Source organism: Alternaria burnsii, assembly GCF_013036055.1.
Source record: "Alternaria burnsii strain CBS107.38 chromosome Unknown 705, whole genome shotgun sequence".
Lineage (NCBI taxonomy): Eukaryota > Fungi > Ascomycota > Dothideomycetes > Pleosporales > Pleosporaceae > Alternaria > Alternaria burnsii.
The window spans coordinates 2,688,488-2,709,866 of record NW_024066107.1 but is presented as its reverse complement, the minus strand read 5'-3'; the positions used below and the strand labels follow the sequence as shown (position 1 = coordinate 2,709,866).

Here is a 21,379-nt window from a genome sequence, read left to right as displayed (position 1 = left end):
GTTGCTGCATATCAAGAGGAAATCAAAGAGGGTTGAGCATATTTCTTTGCTCTCTAGCATACAGCATTTTGGCGGAATATCTAGAGTGTTTACCTTCAGTCACTCAGACGTCTACATTGGTCTACCTAGGTAGTAGACATTAGATAGATTATTGAGAAGCCAAAGAGGCTTTCTAAAGTTGGATGTGACCTTGAAGAGTCGAGACCCTGAGTCAAATAGGTAGCCTTGATGAATACATTCGGTCATGCAAACAATCGTGGCCACATTGACATGGGACCTTTCTTACCCAGAACTCGCTACACCTGATCCGTTGGTTCATCTTATCAAAGAACTAGACATCTCTGCTTAGTACTTACCTAGGTATCGTGGATGTGATCATCGGGCGCCGACCCAAGCCGGGGATACGTTACATTTCCGACATCTAGCAACGCCAGACACTGCGGCTATGCTCACAACGGATGTGGCATGGCAGTCGTAGCGTGCAAGGCTACCGACAGCTATTGAGATGCGTTAGAATCCCTCAACTTGAGCTTTGTATCAAGGCAACGAAGATGTTGTTGAGGGTTGAGCTCAGCAAAGATGCCGGCCCGAGATGCGGACGACGTTTACTTTGTGATGCCGCAGCTGCGGCGCCGTTCGCACGATGCCCTTCCGGGCGCGGAAAGCATCCGTCAAATAGGTGCGTTCCCTACGCAATCACCACTGATATTGTTCTGACTCACATGTCGCTCGCGTAGTGTGAAGAAGCTTTTGCCATGTCGCAGTGGGCCCCCGAATGCCTCTCGACTTCTTGTCCTTAGAAGGCGCACCCGCGACACCTACATCAGGCACACCGCGCTACTAGGCGCTAGAAATCCTTCACATGGGAGCTTGTTTAGACCCTAGAAGTGGAATCCCTGTAGAGAGAATCGAGCGTTGCTCGAAGCTTACCCGACCCCGATTACTGGCACGGAGAGCTGTGGCAACCCAAAATCTACGGCGCATGCACGTGCGTAACCAGCATATACAACTGCCTTCCTTCGAGCTGCGCACATTCCATGCATACTTGTCCGGCACAGCGCGCCGTTGTCGAGACGCCCACAATATTCCCGTTAGCTCCCTTGCCCACCAACATCCAGTCAGAATCACCCAAGCTCCAAAACGTTGCTGTCCGCGGACCAGTAGACGGTAAACGCGTCTGATGACTCTCGTGGGCTTGCGGCACGATCTGTTCCATCGTTGGGCGACTATCACGAGGCGTCACAAAGTAACTTTGCTCTACTGGACGCTTTCGAGAGCGGGGTGCCACCTTGGAGTTATTTCGGAAGGCTATCCGGTGACACCCATGCGAAAGACACCAGTCCTTATTTCTTTTGCTTACTTGCTCGTTGCCGCTCCGGTGTCTATAATCAGTGGCTGCTTACCTGTAACAGGGTTCTCCAGATACACACGGCTGTGGCTAGCAAAAGGGTAAGGTGACAATAACACGACAGGCGCCACCAGTACTTCCGAGCATCATGATTTTCTGGCTGAAAGCCTCTTAGCGATGAACAACCAGTTGACCATTTATTTGCCATCCAATTGATTTTCATGTTCTAAAATTCGGCCTATGAGGGGCAAGACAGGCATGTACTATGTACGAGGCGCACCAACCCTCAAGCTTGCCGCCCTTATTGGCGACGTTCGACCCGTCAACATTCCATCTTCTACGCGAACGAACCAACACGCTTATGCATATGCCCCAGGATGCGGTCAACCCATCTCAAGGGATGGTCGTTCAGGCGGAACACGCCTGCCACGCTTGATTTCCATACTGGGCCAAGTATGGTGGAAACTCATGTGTTCGGAGTTGTGCAAGCAAGATACTCTAAATCGTTGCCCACTGGACAAACAGTCAAAGGACAATCAGGCGCCGACGCACAGTGGCTTCACAGGCAAACTACAGGCATCACCAGGACGAGCTGAGTTGATAAATTTCGTCATGTGTTGTTCGCCCTATTGGAGGGAGTCAGCATGATAGATCGGGACCCAAACACTTCTCAGAAACGATGGAAGAACAAGAGCTCTTGGCCGAAGAGGCGCCAGCTAGCTCCCATCCACATGCGCTTCGTATCTCATTCACCCGCCATGTAGGTGACAGCCTCGGCACCCTGCAAGGATCCTTCAGGACAACATGCAGATCTCACCCGCTAAGACAGGCTCCACAGAGAGCTTGAGTGAGCTTGGTGCACCAAGTTTCGACGCCTTCCCCAGGCGCTTCGTATCCCAGACCAACTGTTGTCCTGCCTGAATGAGCGACATATCCGACCATCTACAGCGGAAGCATAGTTACTTGAGGGTCGTTTGGAGTCTCCAACGCGTGGATCCCATGATAGCGTGGAACCGTCTTGATGGCCGGTTGCCCCAACCGCGATCCAACAGTACATGCAGACATACGCATCTTCACTAGTCGTTGACTAACGCGAACGGCCCATGGGGAATGGTAGCAATCCTTCCAGAAATGTAAGATGCGGAGTAGTAGCCCGGTCAGGCCTAGAGCAAGAATGTGCAATGTTACCACATGAAGCCACGCATGCACCACGCTGCAGTATCACCGCTGTTTGGTATCCGATATTAAAAGCTTGGGCATCCTACCGGTGATTATTCTCCCCAAATACTACCAACATCTTCTTTCTCCCGCACTGCGCAGAGGTCTTCTTCCTGTGCGAAGGGTTTCATCAAATTCGCTTCGCCTTCTTTGAGCGGGATCGAAGTACATAACTACAAAATGCCAGGAGGTGGAGTCGTTGCCGTCACTGGCACGACTGACGTCAACCGTGTCGAGGCTCCTGTCACTGTTCGGGCTTACCTGATTGTCGCATTCGCTGCGTTTGGCGGAATCTTCTTTGGATATGATACAGGTTGGATGGGTGGTGTCCTCAATATGGACTACTTCATTAAGCAATACACTGGAGCTGAATACCCAGACGTTGTGTACCCAGGCCTCGATTCGACAAGCCAGACCATCAAAGACTACCGTAACTCACACTTCGTTGTAGTTCCATGGCAACAATCTCTCGTAACATCGATTCTCTCTGCCGGGTATGTAGAATCAACGCATCCGTGCGATGACAGAGAACTGACAGACCGCAGTACTTTCTTTGGTGCTATTATGGCTGGTGACATCGCTGACTTTATCGGACGCCGTATCACTATCATTACGGGATGCGGTATTTTCGTCGTCGGTGGTATCCTTGAAACTGCCTCCACCGGTCTTGGAGTCATGGTTGCTGGTCGACTCATTGCTGGTTTTGGTGTGGGATTCATTTCATCCATCGTCATTTTGTACATGTCCGAGATTGCACCCAAGAAGGTCCGTGGTGCTGTAGTTGCTGGTGAGTACTTTTCGTACGGCCTACATGGCATGCCTTCTAACTTGAGTAGGGTACCAATTCTGCATTACCATCGGTATCTTACTCGCCAATTGTGTGGTTTACGCCACTCAGAACAGACGCGATACTGGCTCCTACCGTATCCCGATCGCCGTTCAGTTTCTCTGGGCTATAATCCTCGCCATTGGTCTCGCTCTCCTACCAGAGTCGCCTCGTTACTGGGTCAAAAAAGGCAAGCTCGACAAGGCCGCCTCCGCCCTTGGCCGTGTCCGCGGCCAACCTCTTGACTCCGAATACATCCAGGATGAACTCGCTGAGATCATTGCAAACCACGAATATGAAATGTCCGTTGTACCACAGCACAGCTATCTCGGTTCGTGGTTGGCCTGTTTCAAGGGCAAGCTCTCCTCGCCCTCATCCAACGCCCGCCGTACTACACTTGGCATCTTTATGCAAGCTATGCAACAGTTGACTGGTATCAACTTTATCTTCTACTTCGGCCCTGTCTTTTTCCAGCAGCTTGGCTCGATTTCCAATCCCTTCCTCATCTCGCTCGTCACGACCCTTGTCAACGTGCTGTCTACACCTGCCTCATTCATCATGGTTGAGAAGATTGGAAGACGTCGTCTGCTCGTCTTTGGAGCGGCTGGCATGGTCATCATGCAATTCATCGTTGGGGCTATCGGGGCTACCGCTGGCAAGAACACTGCCGACCACCCAGCTAACCCAAACGCCACCCGTGCTATGATCGCATTCATTTGCTTGAATATCGCCGTCTTCGCGACTACTTGGGGACCTTGCGCCTGGATTGTCATCGGTGAAATCTTCCCTCTGACTATCCGATCTCGCGGTGTCGGTCTCTCTACGGCCAGCAATTGGTTCTGGAATTGTATCATCGGTATCATTACTCCATACCTCGTTGCCGACCGTGAGGACTCTGCCCGTCTCGGATCCAATGTCTTCTTCCTGTGGGGCTCACTCTGCTGTATTTCTTGTGAGTTGTTCCTAATCGTCAAAGCCACGTGGGCAAGTCACTGATGAATAAATAGTCCTCTTCGCTTTCTTCTTTGTTCCCGAAACTAAGGGTCTCACCCTTGAGCAAGTCGACAAGATGTTGGAGGAGAGCACTCCTCGCAACTCTCGCAAGTGGAAGCCACACAGCACCTTCGCTGGCGAAATGCATCTCGCAGAGAAGCACATCGAGATTCCTCTTGAGAACATCTCTGTGAAGCACGAAACCTCTGCTGTCTGAAGCATGTGGTCTAAAGGTAGATGAGAGAGAGAGAGACACATCTTATGTGGTACCATGACGTTGGTGAATGTTGTTGTAATGGATGGAACTACTACATGGCATCCAATGTTTTAAAGCGTTAGTAGAATGTTATACCCGCAGCCAATTATTACTGGTCGGCAACCGGGTCTATGACAATCGTGTGAAATACGTCCTGTCAGCTTCAGTATGAAGTAATCACTATACTACATCATCCTGTCCCTCTCCAGTGGGAAAACAGAAAGGTTCGCTTGCCCACTCTTTCCTCCACTCTTACCCTTTCGTTCCGCCCCCGTACATGCTCCCAGCCACCCGGAAATCTTCACCCAAACCACACGTCGTGCCCATATTGTAACATACCACGCGTCGTTTTGCGCAATGACATGAACTTCAGTACCTCACCGTGTCCGCGCTGGCGCTAACTATTACTGGATCTGTTCCATATGTAACACGAGGCTAACAAGCTGACTGCGTGAATGCACGGATCTTGTGTTCAGGCAGCCGACGCGGTGTTTGTGGCATCGTTTGACAAGGTGGTATAAAGCCTGATGAGTAATCTGCTGTATCGGGAGCGTGGGCTGCACGGGGATTCGGAGCTGAGGTTTGTAGGACTGTTAGCGTGGCAGTGTCTTATGCTAATTTGGTGCTAAACTAGTGGGCTGATGGTAACTATCAGCGGAATTAGCATATTCGCGCAGCCATTGAGAGATGGAACGGTCGTATGAGGCCTTTCTTTTCCTTGGGCATGCTTTTGTCAGTCACGCTGGAGAAAACTTCCCCTTTAACAGTACTCCCTCTTACTACAGAAGAGTATATTAAGAGCTATATAGATATAGATTAAGAACTTAGAAGACTATAATACTATTAATCTTTCTAAGTTTTCTTCTTAGAAGATGATGTAGGCTGTGAGGTAAAGCTTATTATCTCCATACCTGTTCGGTTTTTCCCTCGTACACGGTGCCTCCATAGTTGAGTTGTGGAATGGTTGTTATCATGGCGGAGATAGCTGAAGCGTTTCTTACGCTTGTGTAGACAATCGAAATCTTATTGTTGGGTCTGCCTGATAGCAGTCAACTAACTTTCTGCGTGGACCAAGTGTTCATGGAGAGCAATGCACTGTTTGAAGCGTGGTATCAATATTTCGTCATCTGTCCAACCTCTACTCGACGTACAAGATGTTTCAACGATGGAAAGAGCTCAACTGACTATGTGACCCCCACTAGCAGTCTTAGCCCTTAGAAACGCCTCGACGTCCTTGGCACTTGTCGCGTCGATCTGACGGTCCATCTCCAGCTCCTGTGGACTCTTCGTCCTCTCAGGTTCCTCAACCTTCTCCTCCTTATGCCCGCCAACGGCACCAGTTACGGCTTCTGCAGCAGAAGTAGCAGTGGAAGTGACTACAGCGGAGGCTGATATAGCAGCTTGTTTAGCTTGGTCTAAGTAGCCCGGAGCAGCGGGTTCTTCACGATCAGGGAGTGGTACCTCTTTCGGTGCTTGACCCACAGTGTTGGGCTCCATCGTAACTGTCTTGTCTCCATGTCCATGGTCGACAACTGCTGCGTCGGGTGTTCCATCTGCGAGCTGACCCGATGCGTGTGTATGGTTCTGTTGCTCGTATCGTGCCTCGGATGTGCCTTCGCGGATCGGTAGGGTTGTGGTATTTGGTGGTGAGCTCATGGAAGGGCGCGACTCGGTGTCTGAGGGAGGTGTATCAATACCTGGCTCGTTGGTATCGGGAGGATGCGTAGCCGTTCCCACGGTTGTGAGAGGGTCACCGATCTGTGTTGCGGGTGTAGGTGGCATTAAATCCCCCTGTTTGTATCCTACAGGCTTCGGAATGGAGAAGATGAGCTTTCTTCGTGGTGCTCCGTTTTCACTGCCAACACCCCAGGCTTGCATCTCACCATCCTGCCCTTCCTCCCACTTTATTGGCCCGATAGGGAACGTCTTGCGCCCGTCCTGGGTATTTGGATTCTCCCACTTCATTTGCGCCTCAATGGCTGGCTCGAGGTTTGGCAGTTGTCCCCATTCGAAATCGAGACCGCCACCGTATTTCTTCGGAATGTTGTCGTGATCGATATATTGGGAGAGTGTGGAGTAGACGTTCTGCGGGGAGAGGATAAAGATCTTGGAGACGGTGATGGGATCAAACCAACGCTTGACCCAACCCCAGACTGTGGGAAAGAAGCCAGGCGCTCCGACGATCTGTGACAGTGTTAGTCCAGCTTGAGCCATTCCCAGAGCACCTCATAGACATACGAATATCCTATCCAATGTCTCGGGATAGTGTGCCGTGGCTAGCACGGAAGCATCTTGCATGTGGCCTTTCAGATTCCAGAACTGCTTCAACCCGACGCCACTGATATCCACAATGTTGTTGCTCTGCGAGATGGGCGTCTCCGGGTGGTTGCGAGGGACCATAGAGCATAGTGGCGTGTAGAATCTTGTGAGCGACTCGTACAGGGCGAAGAGGCGCAGGTTCTTGGTTGCGACATTAGGTATGGTCGTCTTTGATTTGGCGAGTTGTTTCTCGTAAGCGGAAATGTTCTTCGAGTTCAACGGTGCAACCTCGAAAAGGAAGAGAGGGATGCCGCGTTTGTCGCGTCGGCCGAGCCATTGCGGGTACTACGTGAGGCTGTCAGACGGGACAACAGCGCATGTTTGCGGGACTGTCTACCAGGCGGCGCGTTTGCTCATACTCTTCGATCTCGATAGTGTTGAAGATTTCGCTTAGCTTGTTCTCTTTCCGCCAGTCCTCCGTGTCCTTGAATTGCTTGAAGGCTTCCTGGGGAACAAAACGACGCGCGCGCAAGTAGCGCCTGTAAGCAGTCAGTGCCCCGCTAAATTTACCAACTTCGCGTTTTGCGCATACAGCATGGTCTCATCGTCATGGCTGGCTTGCTTCCCCCCGGCTGCAGGTGTGTAATAGCCTGCCTGTTGGCAGATGTTTTTGAACTCCAGCAGCTGGGCCTGCTGGTTCTCGGTAAGATGAGAAAGATGCCCCGCAGGGTACTGCATCGACTCTACTCTACTGAGGTCGGCCATGGTGGTATATGATAGGAAAAGTAAGGATGCAGGTCAACCAGGCCAAAAGAAAGGGAGGAAAAGTAGTGAGCCAGACCGTTCGGTTCTAGGGCGTCATGTTTATGGTAATGAATGCGGCGGTGCGGCAGTGACATCAACTGTGGCTGCAGATCGGGGCTCGCGGAGAGCGAGTTTCGGCAACGGTTACGCGCCATCCGGACCAAATGTGGAAAAAAACATGTGAGACTTTTGCTTGTCTGACTGCCGTGCTTGAATCGTGTCTTTCGCACTGATCACAATGAGTCCATAGTTGTTTTGAGCGTGTCGCGATTCATTTCCGCTGGGAGCCGCCGGAGGTTCGCCAAGAAACTTCTGCTGACAATGATGACTTTACGTGCCGGTGACTTGCTATGCAGCTGTCAGCATGGACAAGTCTCAACTACGTGCGATACGGACGTATGTTTTTTTTGGCGGGGTTATTAAGTCTCATTCTTCCTGCTAAAACTTTGGTACTATCAAGAGTACCGTAAGTTCTATGGTTAACTGAGATGATGGAATTTTGAGTTTAACTACATTCGTTTTCTGTATATGACTGAGACGTGTTTGACTTGCTTGGGGAATGAGACGTTGGTTTGGTTCAGTCCATGCTCGTCCAGCCGCGACTGTATATGTTGAGCGGCGAAACGATATAGAGAACAGGCGTTGGAGGTGCGTTATCGCGATTTAGCTGCCGAGGCTAGTCCATGTTAGCGAGCAATGCGCGCATCAGCCGCCATGTTCCAATGTTGACGCCGCGGGACATCATACTACGCGCCCTCGCCACGCCTGAAGGCTATTCATCATTGCGCTCTCGCATATCTTGACGCCTCCCTCGGCGACTCGACTCTTGCTCGAACGCCGTCGACTTGCCTTAGCCCGCAGACTTGCAACGGCTGCTAGCCCACCATCAGCATGGAACGCCCCTCCTTCACTGGCCTGCCGACCGAGATCCTCGAAGCCATATTTCTAAATCTCGACCCACGATCCCTCGCGTCCGTTTCGCAGACCAACAAGCTCATCAAGGAGCTCACTACCGATGCGCCCATCATCTGGCGACATCTATGCAAGTCGCAATTCAAGACATGGGACTCTCGCCACAACATCATCGCCAAGTTTGCAGCCCCATTATCTGATGTCGACTGGCGCGCGCTGTACATGACCAAGCACACGATTGAGCGCCACACAAGAAAGCTGTTGAATCACATTGTGGCTAGTCAGCAAGAGCGCATACGGTGCATCAACGAAATCGCAGAGTTCGGATACGATGCAAAGGAGACGCTGTTGAAGGAATGCGCATGCCCCGACGACACAGAGGATGTTTTAGCGAGACGTTACTACGCCAATGCCGTACTCGAGCGCATACACCGCGAGGTCGCCATCAAAGTCTGGACGGATTTGCACAACGGCAAAGACATATCCATCGAGAGAGCCCTGGGCGCATACGACGTATTCGCAAGAGTTGGAGAGGATGTTGACGTTGACGTCGTGGCCGAGGATATCACTGCATTGGCCAATCGACTGCTAGAAACATACCCTGATTTCCGCAGTTGGAGTCCTCGGAGACAGGCTTCAACATTGGCATCCTATCTCCGCGACCAAGGCTTCCAAGGTGTCACCGACACATCCTACCGCGCCCTAAGAAATTCCTTCATCGGACTTGTCATACGCTCAGCCAATCACCAATCTCTCCCCCTCATCTCAGTTGCCATCTACTGCGCAGTGGCACAACGGCTCGGCCTTGATGCACGACCTTGCGGGTTCCTCTTCCATGTCTACACACTTGTCTACGCGCCTAAAAACTATAATCTTAATGGCGAGTACAAACCGACCAGTTCGACAGAACTCGACTATATGTACTTGGATCCATTTCGCTCTTCTTCCGAAGTGAGACAAGGCGATCTTCAGCGGGTTCTACGCGACATGGGTGTTCCCAGCAGCGAACACCGAGGCTTCCTTAGCGATACCAACACTCGAGAAATGGTGATGCGTACCGCACGCAATATCATGAATTCTGTCCAGACAATCCGCGAGACTGAAGCTGGATCACGCAGAATTGAGGCCTCGTGGATGAACTCACAACCAGACATGGATAACGCTTTCTACGCAACAATCTGGGCCATGCTGCTATTGGGTCCTAATGACGATAATCTTAATGCAAGCCATACGGCAATCCGGCGCCGTCAATATCTGCCGTACCTGCTCGAGCATTTTCAGATGCACTACCCATGGGATGTGACGTTGCTATCACGCTACGTCGTCCCTATGTTTTACAATCAGCCAGAGGGCCACAGATTACTTCAATTCGTGCAGAGCATGCACCAGGTCGATGCAATGCGTAAGCCTGTCATCCATCGTTCTGAGCGCACGCAGGACGTTGCGTTCAAAGTAGGCCAATTGTTTCAACATAAGCGTTACGGGTATGAGGGTGTAATCACAGGCTGGGATGTTGTCTGTGACGCCAATGAGGATTGGATTCAGAATATGCGTGTGGATTCTCTGTCAAATGGCCGGAACCAGGCTTTCTATCACGTACTGTAAGTTCATCTTGTCTTGCTTCTATTATATTGTGCTGACCCCTGTAGTGTCTGCGACAAATCTGTTCGTTACGTTGCTGCTGAGAACATCCAGCCTGTTGGTGCGGACACGTACCCTTCAGAAGCATTGTTGAAACTTGCTGGTCGTCACTTCAAACGCTGGGATGATGCAGACCATTGTTTTGTGAGTAATGTGCGAGACGAATACCCAGAGGATTAGACATGTTGCTGGGAACGAGTCGAAAAGTTGAAACTTTCAGATACATTGTATTATTAATTCATTACGTTGATGATCGTGTGTCGTCGTATTGTACACTACACCCTTATCCTCAGCCTAATCCTGTCAAGCTTAAATTGAAAAGCGAAAGACAAGTATGTAACATTTCTAAAACTCCAATATAATTGCCACGAAGTAATCGCCGCATCTTCACTCTCTCACTTCTTTCCTTTCCCTTGCATGAAGCGGTCTAGATTTTCCTCCAGAAAACCATTCTCTGCCAACATTTCGAGCCACTTCTTGATGACTGGACCAGAATCGTACCGCCGTTGCGTAGCCTTCAAATCTTCTTCTGCTTCGTTTTGCATCTCCATCATGATGTTCGCGGCTAGTTGATTAGCTTTCGCTAGTAATAAAGTACGGCGAGCGAGGAGTTGAGTCAAGTCTTCGCTGTCGATGGTCGCTTTGACAGTAGGAGAAATAGGGCTATCGGCTAGATGTTCCTCGAAGCCTAGCATGTGAGGGTCAGGCGGCTGTTCATTTGTGTCAACAAGGTTTCTCCAGTCTTGCGATGCAGCAGCAGAGACGTTGTCGAGGCGTGCGTCGACATGCGACAGAGTGTTAATCGTCAGACTAGCGTTCTTGCGTAGTGAAAGCAGAGGAGACTGTGTCAGCGCAATAACACCGTAGTCGTCATCTCCAGCTGCCATGAGGACAGAAATTGTGTTAGAAACTGACTCCAACCACGTCTCTCCCTGCTGGGGATCAAAAGAGCCCATACACGTTGGCTGCTTATCCAGGCCATCCAGTTTCCAGACTTCGTTTCCGACAGGTACGAAAGCAATATAGTGATGTGCGTTGTCTTCAACGCTCTCTGCACTATCATTGCTGACGACAGTATCGGCAGAAGCAGCGCGACGCGACTTGCTTCCTTTCTTGGTAGGTTTGGCCTTCTCAGAAAGCAATCGGGCCTTGATGCGCTGAGCGCGCTTGACTTTATAGCTGAGATGTTTGTCCCCCTCGAGAATATCCATCTTCTTCGCAAAAGAATTGTGAATCTTCTTTACAAAATCGAAGCTCGCAAAGGCCTCGCCGCGCTGATATGGTGACAAGTCCTGTGTGAAGTCCTTGAACTGCGTCAGATGCTCTCCAATACGTATATCGACCTCGCGGCTCTGGTTCATTAGGATGTTGATCATGGCAAGTGTCGCACAGCTGTTTTGAGCAGGCAATTGGTTGGCAAACCAGACATCTTTGGGACACTCCGTGGCCTGGCCGTCGTTGCCAAATTCACGGTAGTGGAAAAGGAGGATGAAGCCGTAGATGGGTTGGGGAATGTTGTCAAGAAGGAATTCTGGATCCATACTGAATACTTCACGTACAGTAACATCGCGAACACCCATCTCACGCAGGATGACAGAGAAACAGGCGGGTTCACTTTCGATGTCGCAGAATCCCTGCCAGGTCGCTTTGTCAAAAGCAGTTGCAGGCATATCGGGTGGACTGGGAAATACAGGTGCTGTTACGGCGCCGTTCTGGGCTGACAGTGGCGTTGGTGAGTCTTTTGACTTTTTACTGATGGGCTCGGAAGCTGTATCAGGTTCGGACAGGCCTCGCTTCTTGGTGTTGGAAGGGGATGCCTTGGAATTCTTGCTTGGGGACTCTGAGCCATCATATGGCTCAGCGATAGGGCCGTCTTTGCTCTTTTTTGTGATTGAAGAGGCTACTTCAGCAGCTTGGTCTACTGAGTCTTTGCCTGGCATTGCTTGTTGTTGTTCTGTTCCATCTTTAATCTCAGAGCGTGCCTTGAGATCGGAGGGGGCATCATTCGTCATACTGAGCGATTCGGGTTGAGGGGATTTATCGTGGGTTGTAAATCAGAGTTAAGGTAATTCAGGTGTGTATGTGGACGTTGGGCGGTTGGAGGAAAGGAAAGCAGACTGGCATTGTAATGGAGGACCTGCAGACGAAGCACCGGTACTTTGATCAATTGCGTGGCTCGAAGAGGTAGTAGGAAGCGAGCTGGGAATAATGTAAGTCAGAGGTGAAAGCAAAGGGCAGTGTGGTGGTCGAGGTCGGGGTGCTAGCACGTGATGAACTCGGCGTCATCGAGCTCTGATTGGCCGACGATGCCGCAGCCCGCATCCTTGTCGCGCTCGTCGCGTAGGCTCTAGGTAAATGTTTGTTTGATGGTTTCACGTCCACCGACAAACCCTCCAGCGCAACACACGCGATCGACGCCGGCCGAGAACGTCGTCACTCCCGTCACATCCTTCAACCCATGATCACGATATAGCCAAGTCTTGACTTCTGGGTGCGATGAACGGCACACCGCAGGTTCGGAGAGGCGTGGGAGGCTTCCCATCAACACCGCAGAACACGAACCGCTCTCCCGGCCTACAGAGCCCAAATGGCACCACCCCGCGACCCAACATCAAATCGCCGCTACCAGATCTGCCCAAGGCCCCCGCACAATCAAGCTCAGGGCCCCTGATACCCTCAGACATCCTCGATCCTGCCCAACAGCGCTTCTATGTCTTCGCCCTCTACGTCGCCCTATGGGCATACCGGACCTACGACTTCTACACCTTGGCCGTCGAGGAGGATGAGTCGCTATGGCTGTGTCTGAAATGGTGCTTCTTCGACGTGCTGTTCATGTTCGGCGTGCCGCTTCTGGAGATTCCCTGGCTGGAATGGGGCAATGGCGCTGCCTTCCTCCTGTTTGTGCTACACGCGGGCTTAGATGTCATGCTCATGTTCCGAATCGGCATACCGGTACAGGCATGGCTCATGGGCTTGGTGGGCTTCTTGTGGGATAGTGAACTGGCCATCAGCGAACGCAGCGTTAAGCCTGGCGCCATCCTCCACAACGCCTCTCTCATCCTGGGAAAGCAGATTGTCAACATCTTGCCCGAGGGATCCGCAGTATTGAACCCTGACAGGCAGTCGTTCTGTCTGAACTCGTCCGTCACCCAACTGGAGATCCCCATCATGATCAACCAGACCGAACCCCACGAAATGGAGATTTTACGCATCGATATCGATACGAACGTCAACGAAACCATCATCGTCAAGAAAAGCGAACTAAAGACCATGCTGAAGAGAGCTAGAAAGACGCAGAAGTCAACAGACCCTGATGATCCGTTGACTTTAGCCTATACCATTAAGAAGCCAGGTGTATATCTGCTGAAGAAGGTTACAGATCAATCAAAGCTTCTGGTGCGACCGCGATCAACCAACGTTGTAGTGGCTACCTGCCCACAAGCTCGCGTGAAGCCAACTGGCAACGATCGTTGCCGTAGCGATCTATCCAACGTGGCGCTGGAAGTCGAGGGCACACCGCCTATGAATGTCAAATACCGCCTTATAGTGAACGGAAAGCCTCGCGGCGGATCCCAATTCCAAAACCTGCAGCCGGACGATGCCATTTCACCATTGTCCAAACACACATCGCAAGCACTGGTCAAGAACGGGCGTGAAGACATATCATGGGCACGCTCGCACAAAGTCCTAGTGCCTCTGAACGAATCGCTCACGACTAGTGGCTCATGGGAGTATGAGATTGAAGAGGTGCAGGATGGACTTGGAAACTTCGTAAGCTATGTAAACGTCGACGATGACGAGCGTCCAAGGCCCAAGGCTGCGGGCATCCGTCAACTGTTCGAGGTTCATGAGCGCCCTACAGCTTTTCTCAGGGGTTGCAGTCCACAAAACCCTCTTCGAGTACCCAAAGGTGAAGCCGCTCGCCTGCCAGTCCAGTACGGTTCCACCGGCAAAAACGCAATCGACGGTGCGCACACCGTTGAGTACTTGTTCACACCCCAAGAGAACATCGTCGCGGATGGATACCATAGCCCAGATGCCGTGCTGCAGAAGCAGGTTATGCGAAAGGGCGAGCAGCCTACCATCAAAGTTGCAGGTCTTTACACCATCAAGTCTGTGTCGACCGACTTCTGCGACGGCGAAGTTTTTGAACCTACTTCGTGCCTGCTGCAGAACCCACCCGAGCCGGATCTGACCTTAGACAGCGAGGACATTATTGACAAATGCGCTGGTAACCCTATTGGTCTTCGCGTCGGCCTCGATTTTGTCGGTAGCCCGCCGTTCCTGGTCACCTACTCTGAGAAGAAAGACAATGGCCGAGAAATCAGGAAGCCACCGATTCAGATTGCAAGTCTCCGCAGTACAATTGATCTCACCCCACAAGATGCCGGTCATTACGAATATACCTTCAAGACGATTAGCGACTCTGTTTACAAAGAGCGGTCCCTGAACAACATCAAACTTCAACAAGACGTCAAGCCTTCCGCACAAGCACACTTTATTGAGAGTAGCAGACCCAAGCAAGCCTGCATAGATGACGTGGTAGAGTTCGACGTTGGCTTCGTTGGTGAGGCACCTTGGAAGCTAGAATACGAGATTGTTCACAACGGCAAGCGTACGAAGCGTGCCATCGAAACTGAGAACGCGCATTACGTTATACGAACAGACAAGCTCAGCAGCGGCGGCGAGTACGTCGTAGCTTTGACGGGCGTTACCGACAAGTCCAAATGCAAAGAAGTCCTCAAGGAGGAAGCTAGAGTCAACGTACGTCACGAACGACCCAAAGCGTACTTCGGGCACATTGAAGGCAAGCAATCTGTACTGGCTCTGGAGAGCCGACAAGTCGGGTTACCCCTCCGCTTTACTGGAAGCGGTCCTTGGCTGCTAGAGTACGAAAACTTAAAGACCAAGGAGATCAAGAAGGACAGTTTCCAGAATCCCAACTCGTGGCTCGACGTCAAGACAGACGGTACATATCAGCTGCTCTCCGTCAAGGATTCTGTTTGTCCTGGTTTGGTCGATGAGAAGGCCGACCAATTTGATGTATCCTGGGTGGCACGTCCTTCGCTCAGTGTTCCTGAGAGTACTGCAATGTTGGAAGGCAGCAAGTACATTAAAGACGCCGTATGCGAGGGCGATGAAGATTCGTTTGATGTTTCCCTGACTGGTAATTTATCCTAGCTCTTCCACATGTTGTTAATACTAATCATCTCGTAGGAAACGCTCCTTTTGACATTTCCTACCGACAGGAGTACAAGGACAAGAAAGGAAAAACAGCTTCCGTCAGCGAGAAGGATCTACACACCGTTGGTGGTCTTGCATCGATTCGATCGGAAACCTCAAAGGCTGGTACCTACGAGTACACCTTCCTCAAACTCGCAGATGCCAGGTATGATCACTCGAAGAAGCACTTCTCGCCTGTTACGATCCAGCAGCAAGTTTACTCGCGCCCTGGTGCTCGCTTCGACAAACCTGGAAAGACATACAGCTACTGTTCTCGAGAATCAGAGGGTGAAGAAGTCATTCCCATCACTCTAGAAGGCGTTGCGCCATTCTATCTGGAAGTGGAGATCAAGCATCAAGGTACCCCTAAGCCGGAGATCAGCGTGCACAAGAACATACCTACGAACAAGTATGATCTCAAGATCGAGCACCGCAAGATGCACCTCGGTCATTCGTCCATATCCATCCGCAAAGTTCGCGACTCGCGTGGATGTACCCTCCGGCCCCCGCCCGGTGGTCCTCGTGTCCAGATCAGCGTTCATGACGCGCCCACTGCCACACCTCTCGAAGACCGACAGGACTTCTGTGTTGGCGAGCGTCTATCTTTCGCTCTCAGCGGCCAGAGTCCTTTCACAGTGTACTACACTTTTGAGAAGCAGGAGCGCAAGGCCTCCAACCCAGGCACCACGTTCCGCCGTCTCGCCGAACTTCCAGGAACGTTTACCATAACCGGTCTACGCGACTCCGCTTCCGAGTGTCTCGCAGCGCTCGACTTAACCAAAACCATACATCCAATCCCCTCCGTTCGTCTCTCCGGAGGCCAAGTCCACGAGATTGACATCCACGAGGGTGGTGGTACGGATCTAGAGTTCCAGTTCTGGGGTACACCGCCTTTTGAGTTTACCTACACCCGAAGCACGAACGCAAACAAGGGTCGCAAGAGCAAGGTGTTGGAGATCAAGACCGAAATCAGTCATGAGATGACTATGAGCATTCCTGTTCAGGAGGAGGGTACATATGAAGTTGTGTCCATCAAGGATAGGTGGTGTAGCTTTGCGAAGCCTGGCGAGGGCCACGATGGTAAAGGTGGGCAGAAGATGTTGACGTACTGAAAGTGAAGAGGAGGGAGGCAAGGAGTTGTCTTGATGTGCATGGACTGGCGTTTAGCGTTTCCTCTTTGACGTTTTCTGAGGCTTGCATGAGATTTTGGATGTTTGGAAGGTCTTTTTGGCTATGGCTGGGTTTTGGTAGCATGTGAGAGATAGCGATGAGCATTTATTGTCGAAAGTCTGATATATCCACTTTACCCACCGAATTACAAGGTATATACTTGACATATCTCATGAGTAGATTCTGACACGGGATCGATCCGTAGCGCAATCGCGATCTCGTACCTGCATCTAGCACTAGGGTGGACCCTTTCCCATCCTAACACCACATTGATGATATCATGAACAAAGTGACATCACAACCACGAAATTAAGCTAAGAGAAGTCTTCAAAACAAAAAGAAAGGAAATTCACATGTCCTCTGATTGAAATAAAAGTCACTCTTATTACACCTTACCTCAGAACAAACCTCACATCCACTCCCAAATACACACAACCAAAAACCGAATAGCCAATATGCCTCACTCCAAGACACCCGGCCAGAGCAACGCTGCTTCGGACAAATTCAACAAGCAAGAGGCTGAGAGTGCGTTCCCAATTGCTCATTACATCATGTTGCTTTCTCCATGAAATGGTATACTAACAGTTATGACAGGCAAGGGTCTCGGTGCATCCAACGCACCCGCTGCGAAAGAGGGCAACGCGCCTGGCGAGGCCCCTGTAGCCTCAGACAGCGGAAACTCGAATGTCGGCGTTGACCCCAGCGCCAACAAGCCTGGTGAGAAGGGCATCGGTGGGCCAAACTACGGTACACACTAAATCGATTGAACGACGAATAATGGTGTATGATATAAGAAGGAAGCGAGAGGCGAGCAAGAGCTCAGCTTGTTAATGGATTTATGAAGATGGTCGGACAGATTATGGATTTATATCCTCCAATAGATGCCGAAAGAAACGTGTTACAGTGTGCATCGTCTGTATTCTCAGCCGGGTATTACGCTGCCTTGGGTTTCGGGATCTTGAATGGATGGGCTTCGGTATTGAACACCCAGTCGTCCAGGCTGATGACATTCGGCTCGCTGAACGTTAGGTAGAAATATTTTAGCGTTTCCGCCATCCAAAAGCTCTGTTTGTGTGTTGGTGTATGCACGATTTTGTTTGACGAGATGACTTACCTCCATGCTATCCGCCCTCGGTGGGGAGTCGGCCGATACGTCTACTAACGCTGAGTTACCAATGTCGGTGTCGGTAGAGCGCTGAATAGCCGTCCACATATCCCATGCGGCGGCCTGCCATTGCTGCTCTCCTGTGATACGGTACATAACAAACACACTCTCAATAGCCTCTGGTCTGAGAATGTACCTCCTGTCATCGATACTGGTGAAGCCGCTTGGCAGGCGAAGGTTTGCAATGTTCTTTATCGGATCCTTCTCCTCTGCATTCTCAGACGTTCGGGAAGCGATGCCCTCCAACCATTCTTTCTCATCCCATACGCAGGTCGTCGTGTTTGCGCATTTGAGAAGATGCGATACTTCGGGCATGATACCTGATGGGGATGCTATATACGCCCATACGCACGTGTCTGCCAACTTACGACCAATCGTGACATGTTCGTTATTCTGGAACAACTTCCCACCGAGAGCGAACATACCACCTGTGTAGCAAGCCAGATGCTGCATTTCCGGGTCCAGGTATGGATGGGGACCTTCGGCGCGGACGAATCCTGACATGAGCATATCGGAATTTTCAGGAGTGGATGGTCGGAATAAGACGTGTTTAGATGCAGTGTCCATAGCTCTCTCATACATCTTGCGGTAGATGGGATCTTGGCCACCGAGCAAGGCATACTGCTTGCCAAAATACTCATACGTTGAGTCAGCCATACTTCCTAGGGTGAACCCACTATCGCCGGTAAACTCTGCTTTTCGAGCGTTGATAACGATCGGCCACATGCCCGGTAGTTTTGTCTTGTCTTGCTGTTCTTCAAGAACCCTCGTCACCCTGTTGACCGCATCATACCATTTCGGGTCGGCGGTCAACTGCGAAAGACGCGTGAACTCCATAGTCAGACTTCCGATTTCCGCGAGTAGGACCTGCTCATCCGCGACCTGTGGTTTGCCTTCGCCCGCGGCACGGAACTGCCATCGTGTGATGGGCATGTGGTTGGGTGTGTCAAACGCATGGTATAACATTTCGCCCGCCTCCTTCGCCTTGTTTAATAACCTCTGGTCCCCGCTTAGCTCAAAAGCTGACAGCAAGCCACCCAGATGTCGGATATTGGTCTCAAACACGTTGACTCTATCCAAGTCGGTGTATCCGAAGTCGATCCGTTCGATGTCCTTGATAGCGGAAGAGAACTCCTCCTCAAAGCCCATTATGTACAGCGTATCGAGCGCGTCGATGAGCGTGGCTGCCCATCCTCCAAAGTGGTCGGCTACTTCCCCACTTATGGGTCGTATCTCGTCATGCATCCATGCAAAGCTTCTGTAATTCTTCCAGCATTTCAGAAATTGTTTCCTGACTTCTTCCTTCCTTGTCTCACGGATGTTCTTGGCCGTAGCATCCTCCTGACCAAAGCTGAACTGTATCGGCGGTAGGGCTTTCGGTTCGCCGGTCGGTAGCGATGTGGGGTTCTCGATGCGATTCTTAAAGGGCACCTTTGCCCAATTAAAGGATTTGTATTTTTGATTTCTCTGTGGTTGCTGGCTCTGCTGGTGTGGGTTGCCGTTTATGGGCGCGTCGCCAGGTTGCTCGTATGGGAAGCTGAGCGACCAGAGCATGTAGATGAAGCCCACGGCGAGGACTGTGTAGAGCCCATAGCGTCGCAAAAGCGCCATGGTGTATTACAAAAATTAAGTACAAAAGGGGGTTAAAAGAAACGAAGCAGCTGGACGCGCAACATGGTGTCTCCGCCTTACACGAACTGTGGGGAGCCTGATGACGGCTGTTCCTGCCAAGTCGGCAGGGGCGGCATCCTTGTCGTACACTGGACCCTGAACCTGATTGCACGCTGCTATTCAACGTCTGAACATTCACTATTGCATCATCAAGACAAGTCGAGTAGCAAACTCTGATATAGTGGTCCCGAGATGGTGAGACCAGGGCACGGAGACTCCTCCAAGTAAGCCCTGTGGAAGCTCAATCATAGCCACCCACAACTCGGTACTCGATGTAGCTGGGCCTCTACTTATCAATTCGAAGGAATCATATATAGCAATGCCAGCATGTCTGCAGGATACACTCTCCATGGTAAAATTAGTAACAATAGGATCAGTGTGACGGTTGTTACGTAATTTATCTTTGGTATTTACCTCTCTTCCAGTCAGAGACTGCTATGGAACATGACCATGTGTCATCACAGTAATGTTAGCGTTCGCCGCATTCGCCATCTTCGTTGTCCTTTCCTACTTAGCATCTGCTTGTGGCAGCATGACCACATACTCCCTCTCGCTCCCTCCAAATTTGATTATGTCTTTGTCTCTGAGCTCAAAGTAGCGACTCGCTTCGAGATCCTCGCCGTTCAGCTCCGTGCCATTACTGCTTTCCAGATCGATAATGTAGGGCTTGACCTTTCCTCGTTGGCTCTTCACGCCAAACTCGTCTTCGATCGTCTTCTGTATGTACCGGAACTGGATGGCTGCATGTTGTCCACTCGAGCTGGGGTGCTCAAGGACGTAGTCGACGACTTCATGTGATCGTCCCAGTAGCCAGCAACTCTTCTGCCAGATTTCAATGGTATCTACCACATCATCGCCCTTGAATACGAAGATGCGCCAGGGTTGCGAAGCGGGTGGTTTTCGCGCCTCGGGTGGCTCGTGGTACTTGAGGGAGATCTTGGTGCCTTCTACGCGGTTGGCAGCTTTGGCTAGCGCGCCAGTAGGCTTGAAGTTTGGTTTCTCCTTGTCAGGTGGTGCGCCGCCATATTTCGAGGGTGGTTGGGCGGAGTCGTCCAGCCCGCGGAAGGAGATTTCTTGCGACGGTAGCGCTTTCTTGGCGGGCTTGCGTGGAGAAGATGAGCGCGAAGGCGATGGGGAGCGTGTACGTCGGCGACGTTTGGGCGGAGGGGATGTAGATGCGGAGGGCGAGCGAGTACGCGGTTTGCGGGAACGATATGGTATAGGCGAGCGTGAACGTCGGCCTTGTTTGGACCTGTCTCTTCGTCGTCGGTCTCTGGAGCGCGAGCGATCTCGCCGGCTGTGTCTGTCCTTGGAGCGATCGCGCTTCCTGTGCCTGTCTCCATCCCTGTCCTTGTCGTGTGAGCGGTCGCGCCGCCTGTCCTTGGAACGATCTTTCTTTCTGTCGCCTGATCTGTCTCGTATTTTGTCTCGTGACCTGTCGCGTCGCCTGTCCTTGGAGCGATTCTTCCTCCGCTCTCTCGAACCGTCGCGTCTCCTCTCTCTGGACGAATCTCGCGGCTTCCTGTATGGTTCTGGGGATTGTTCCCGCTTGCGAACAGCGCTGGGCTCGGTGGCCGCTTCCCTTGGTTCGTCGTCTTTGGATAGGTGCCTGGGCTTCCTCTCCCTCGACCTACTCCGCCATGGGCGACCAGATGCTATCGAAGGCTCTTTCCCGACGCGTTCTGACCCATGTTTCGAGAAGCTGCTCGGACTTGCGTTCCCGCCTGAGACTGCTGGGGGCGAGGCAGTCTTTCCTTGGACTAATTGTTGCGTAAGCAGTCGTCGCGCACTGTACGGCGACAGGTCTCTCGCCATATTGGGGCCGAATGGTGAGAACCGTGGGGGCGCAGTGTCGTGGTTGGGGGCGCAATGACGATCCCAACTTTTTCCTTA

At 51.5% G+C, this 21,379-nt stretch overlaps 8 protein-coding genes across 8 annotated transcripts; 4 read left to right on the top strand and 4 right to left on the bottom strand.

Moving 5' to 3' along the window:
* Positions 1–2,746: 2,746 nt before the first annotated feature.
* On the top strand, positions 2,747–4,602 carry GT037_000951 (high affinity glucose transporter rgt2; the record flags this gene model as incomplete). The annotated part of the gene is made up of 4 exons (XM_038925998.1): positions 2,747–3,060; positions 3,112–3,353; positions 3,403–4,344; positions 4,400–4,602. The coding sequence occupies 4 exons, from the start codon at positions 2,747–2,749 to the stop codon at positions 4,600–4,602; spliced, it is 1,701 nt and encodes a 566-aa protein (XP_038791854.1).
* A 1,215-nt stretch (positions 4,603–5,817) lies between these two features.
* GT037_000950 (uncharacterized protein) lies at positions 5,818–7,665 on the bottom strand (the record flags this gene model as incomplete). The annotated part of the gene is made up of 4 exons (XM_038925997.1): positions 5,818–6,825; positions 6,880–7,245; positions 7,298–7,439; positions 7,493–7,665. 4 exons carry the CDS (start codon positions 7,663–7,665, stop codon positions 5,818–5,820), a joined length of 1,689 nt encoding a protein of 562 aa, XP_038791853.1.
* A 930-nt stretch (positions 7,666–8,595) lies between these two features.
* GT037_000949 (f-box domain-containing protein) lies at positions 8,596–10,437 on the top strand (the record flags this gene model as incomplete). Its single annotated transcript, XM_038925996.1, has 2 exons — positions 8,596–10,217; positions 10,266–10,437. The coding sequence occupies 2 exons, from the start codon at positions 8,596–8,598 to the stop codon at positions 10,435–10,437; spliced, it is 1,794 nt and encodes a 597-aa protein (XP_038791852.1).
* Positions 10,438–10,652: 215 nt separating this feature from the next.
* Positions 10,653–12,269, bottom strand: GT037_000948 (ubiquitin carboxyl-terminal hydrolase 2; the record flags this gene model as incomplete). Its single annotated transcript, XM_038925995.1, has 1 exon — positions 10,653–12,269. The coding sequence occupies one exon, from the start codon at positions 12,267–12,269 to the stop codon at positions 10,653–10,655; it is 1,617 nt and encodes a 538-aa protein (XP_038791851.1).
* A 484-nt stretch (positions 12,270–12,753) lies between these two features.
* Positions 12,754–16,592, top strand: GT037_000947 (nucleoporin pom152; the record flags this gene model as incomplete). The annotated part of the gene is made up of 2 exons (XM_038925994.1): positions 12,754–15,424; positions 15,475–16,592. The coding sequence occupies 2 exons, from the start codon at positions 12,754–12,756 to the stop codon at positions 16,590–16,592; spliced, it is 3,789 nt and encodes a 1,262-aa protein (XP_038791850.1).
* A 513-nt stretch (positions 16,593–17,105) lies between these two features.
* Positions 17,106–17,408, top strand: GT037_000946 (uncharacterized protein; the record flags this gene model as incomplete). Its single annotated transcript, XM_038925993.1, has 2 exons — positions 17,106–17,175; positions 17,245–17,408. The coding sequence occupies 2 exons, from the start codon at positions 17,106–17,108 to the stop codon at positions 17,406–17,408; spliced, it is 234 nt and encodes a 77-aa protein (XP_038791849.1).
* A 175-nt stretch (positions 17,409–17,583) lies between these two features.
* Positions 17,584–19,426, bottom strand: GT037_000945 (seven-hairpin glycosidase; the record flags this gene model as incomplete). The annotated part of the gene is made up of 2 exons (XM_038925992.1): positions 17,584–17,715; positions 17,765–19,426. The coding sequence occupies 2 exons, from the start codon at positions 19,424–19,426 to the stop codon at positions 17,584–17,586; spliced, it is 1,794 nt and encodes a 597-aa protein (XP_038791848.1).
* Positions 19,427–19,993: 567 nt separating this feature from the next.
* On the bottom strand, positions 19,994–21,301 carry GT037_000944 (uncharacterized protein; the record flags this gene model as incomplete). The annotated part of the gene is made up of 1 exon (XM_038925991.1): positions 19,994–21,301. One exon carries the CDS (start codon positions 21,299–21,301, stop codon positions 19,994–19,996), a length of 1,308 nt encoding a protein of 435 aa, XP_038791847.1.
* Positions 21,302–21,379: the final 78 nt, after the last annotated feature.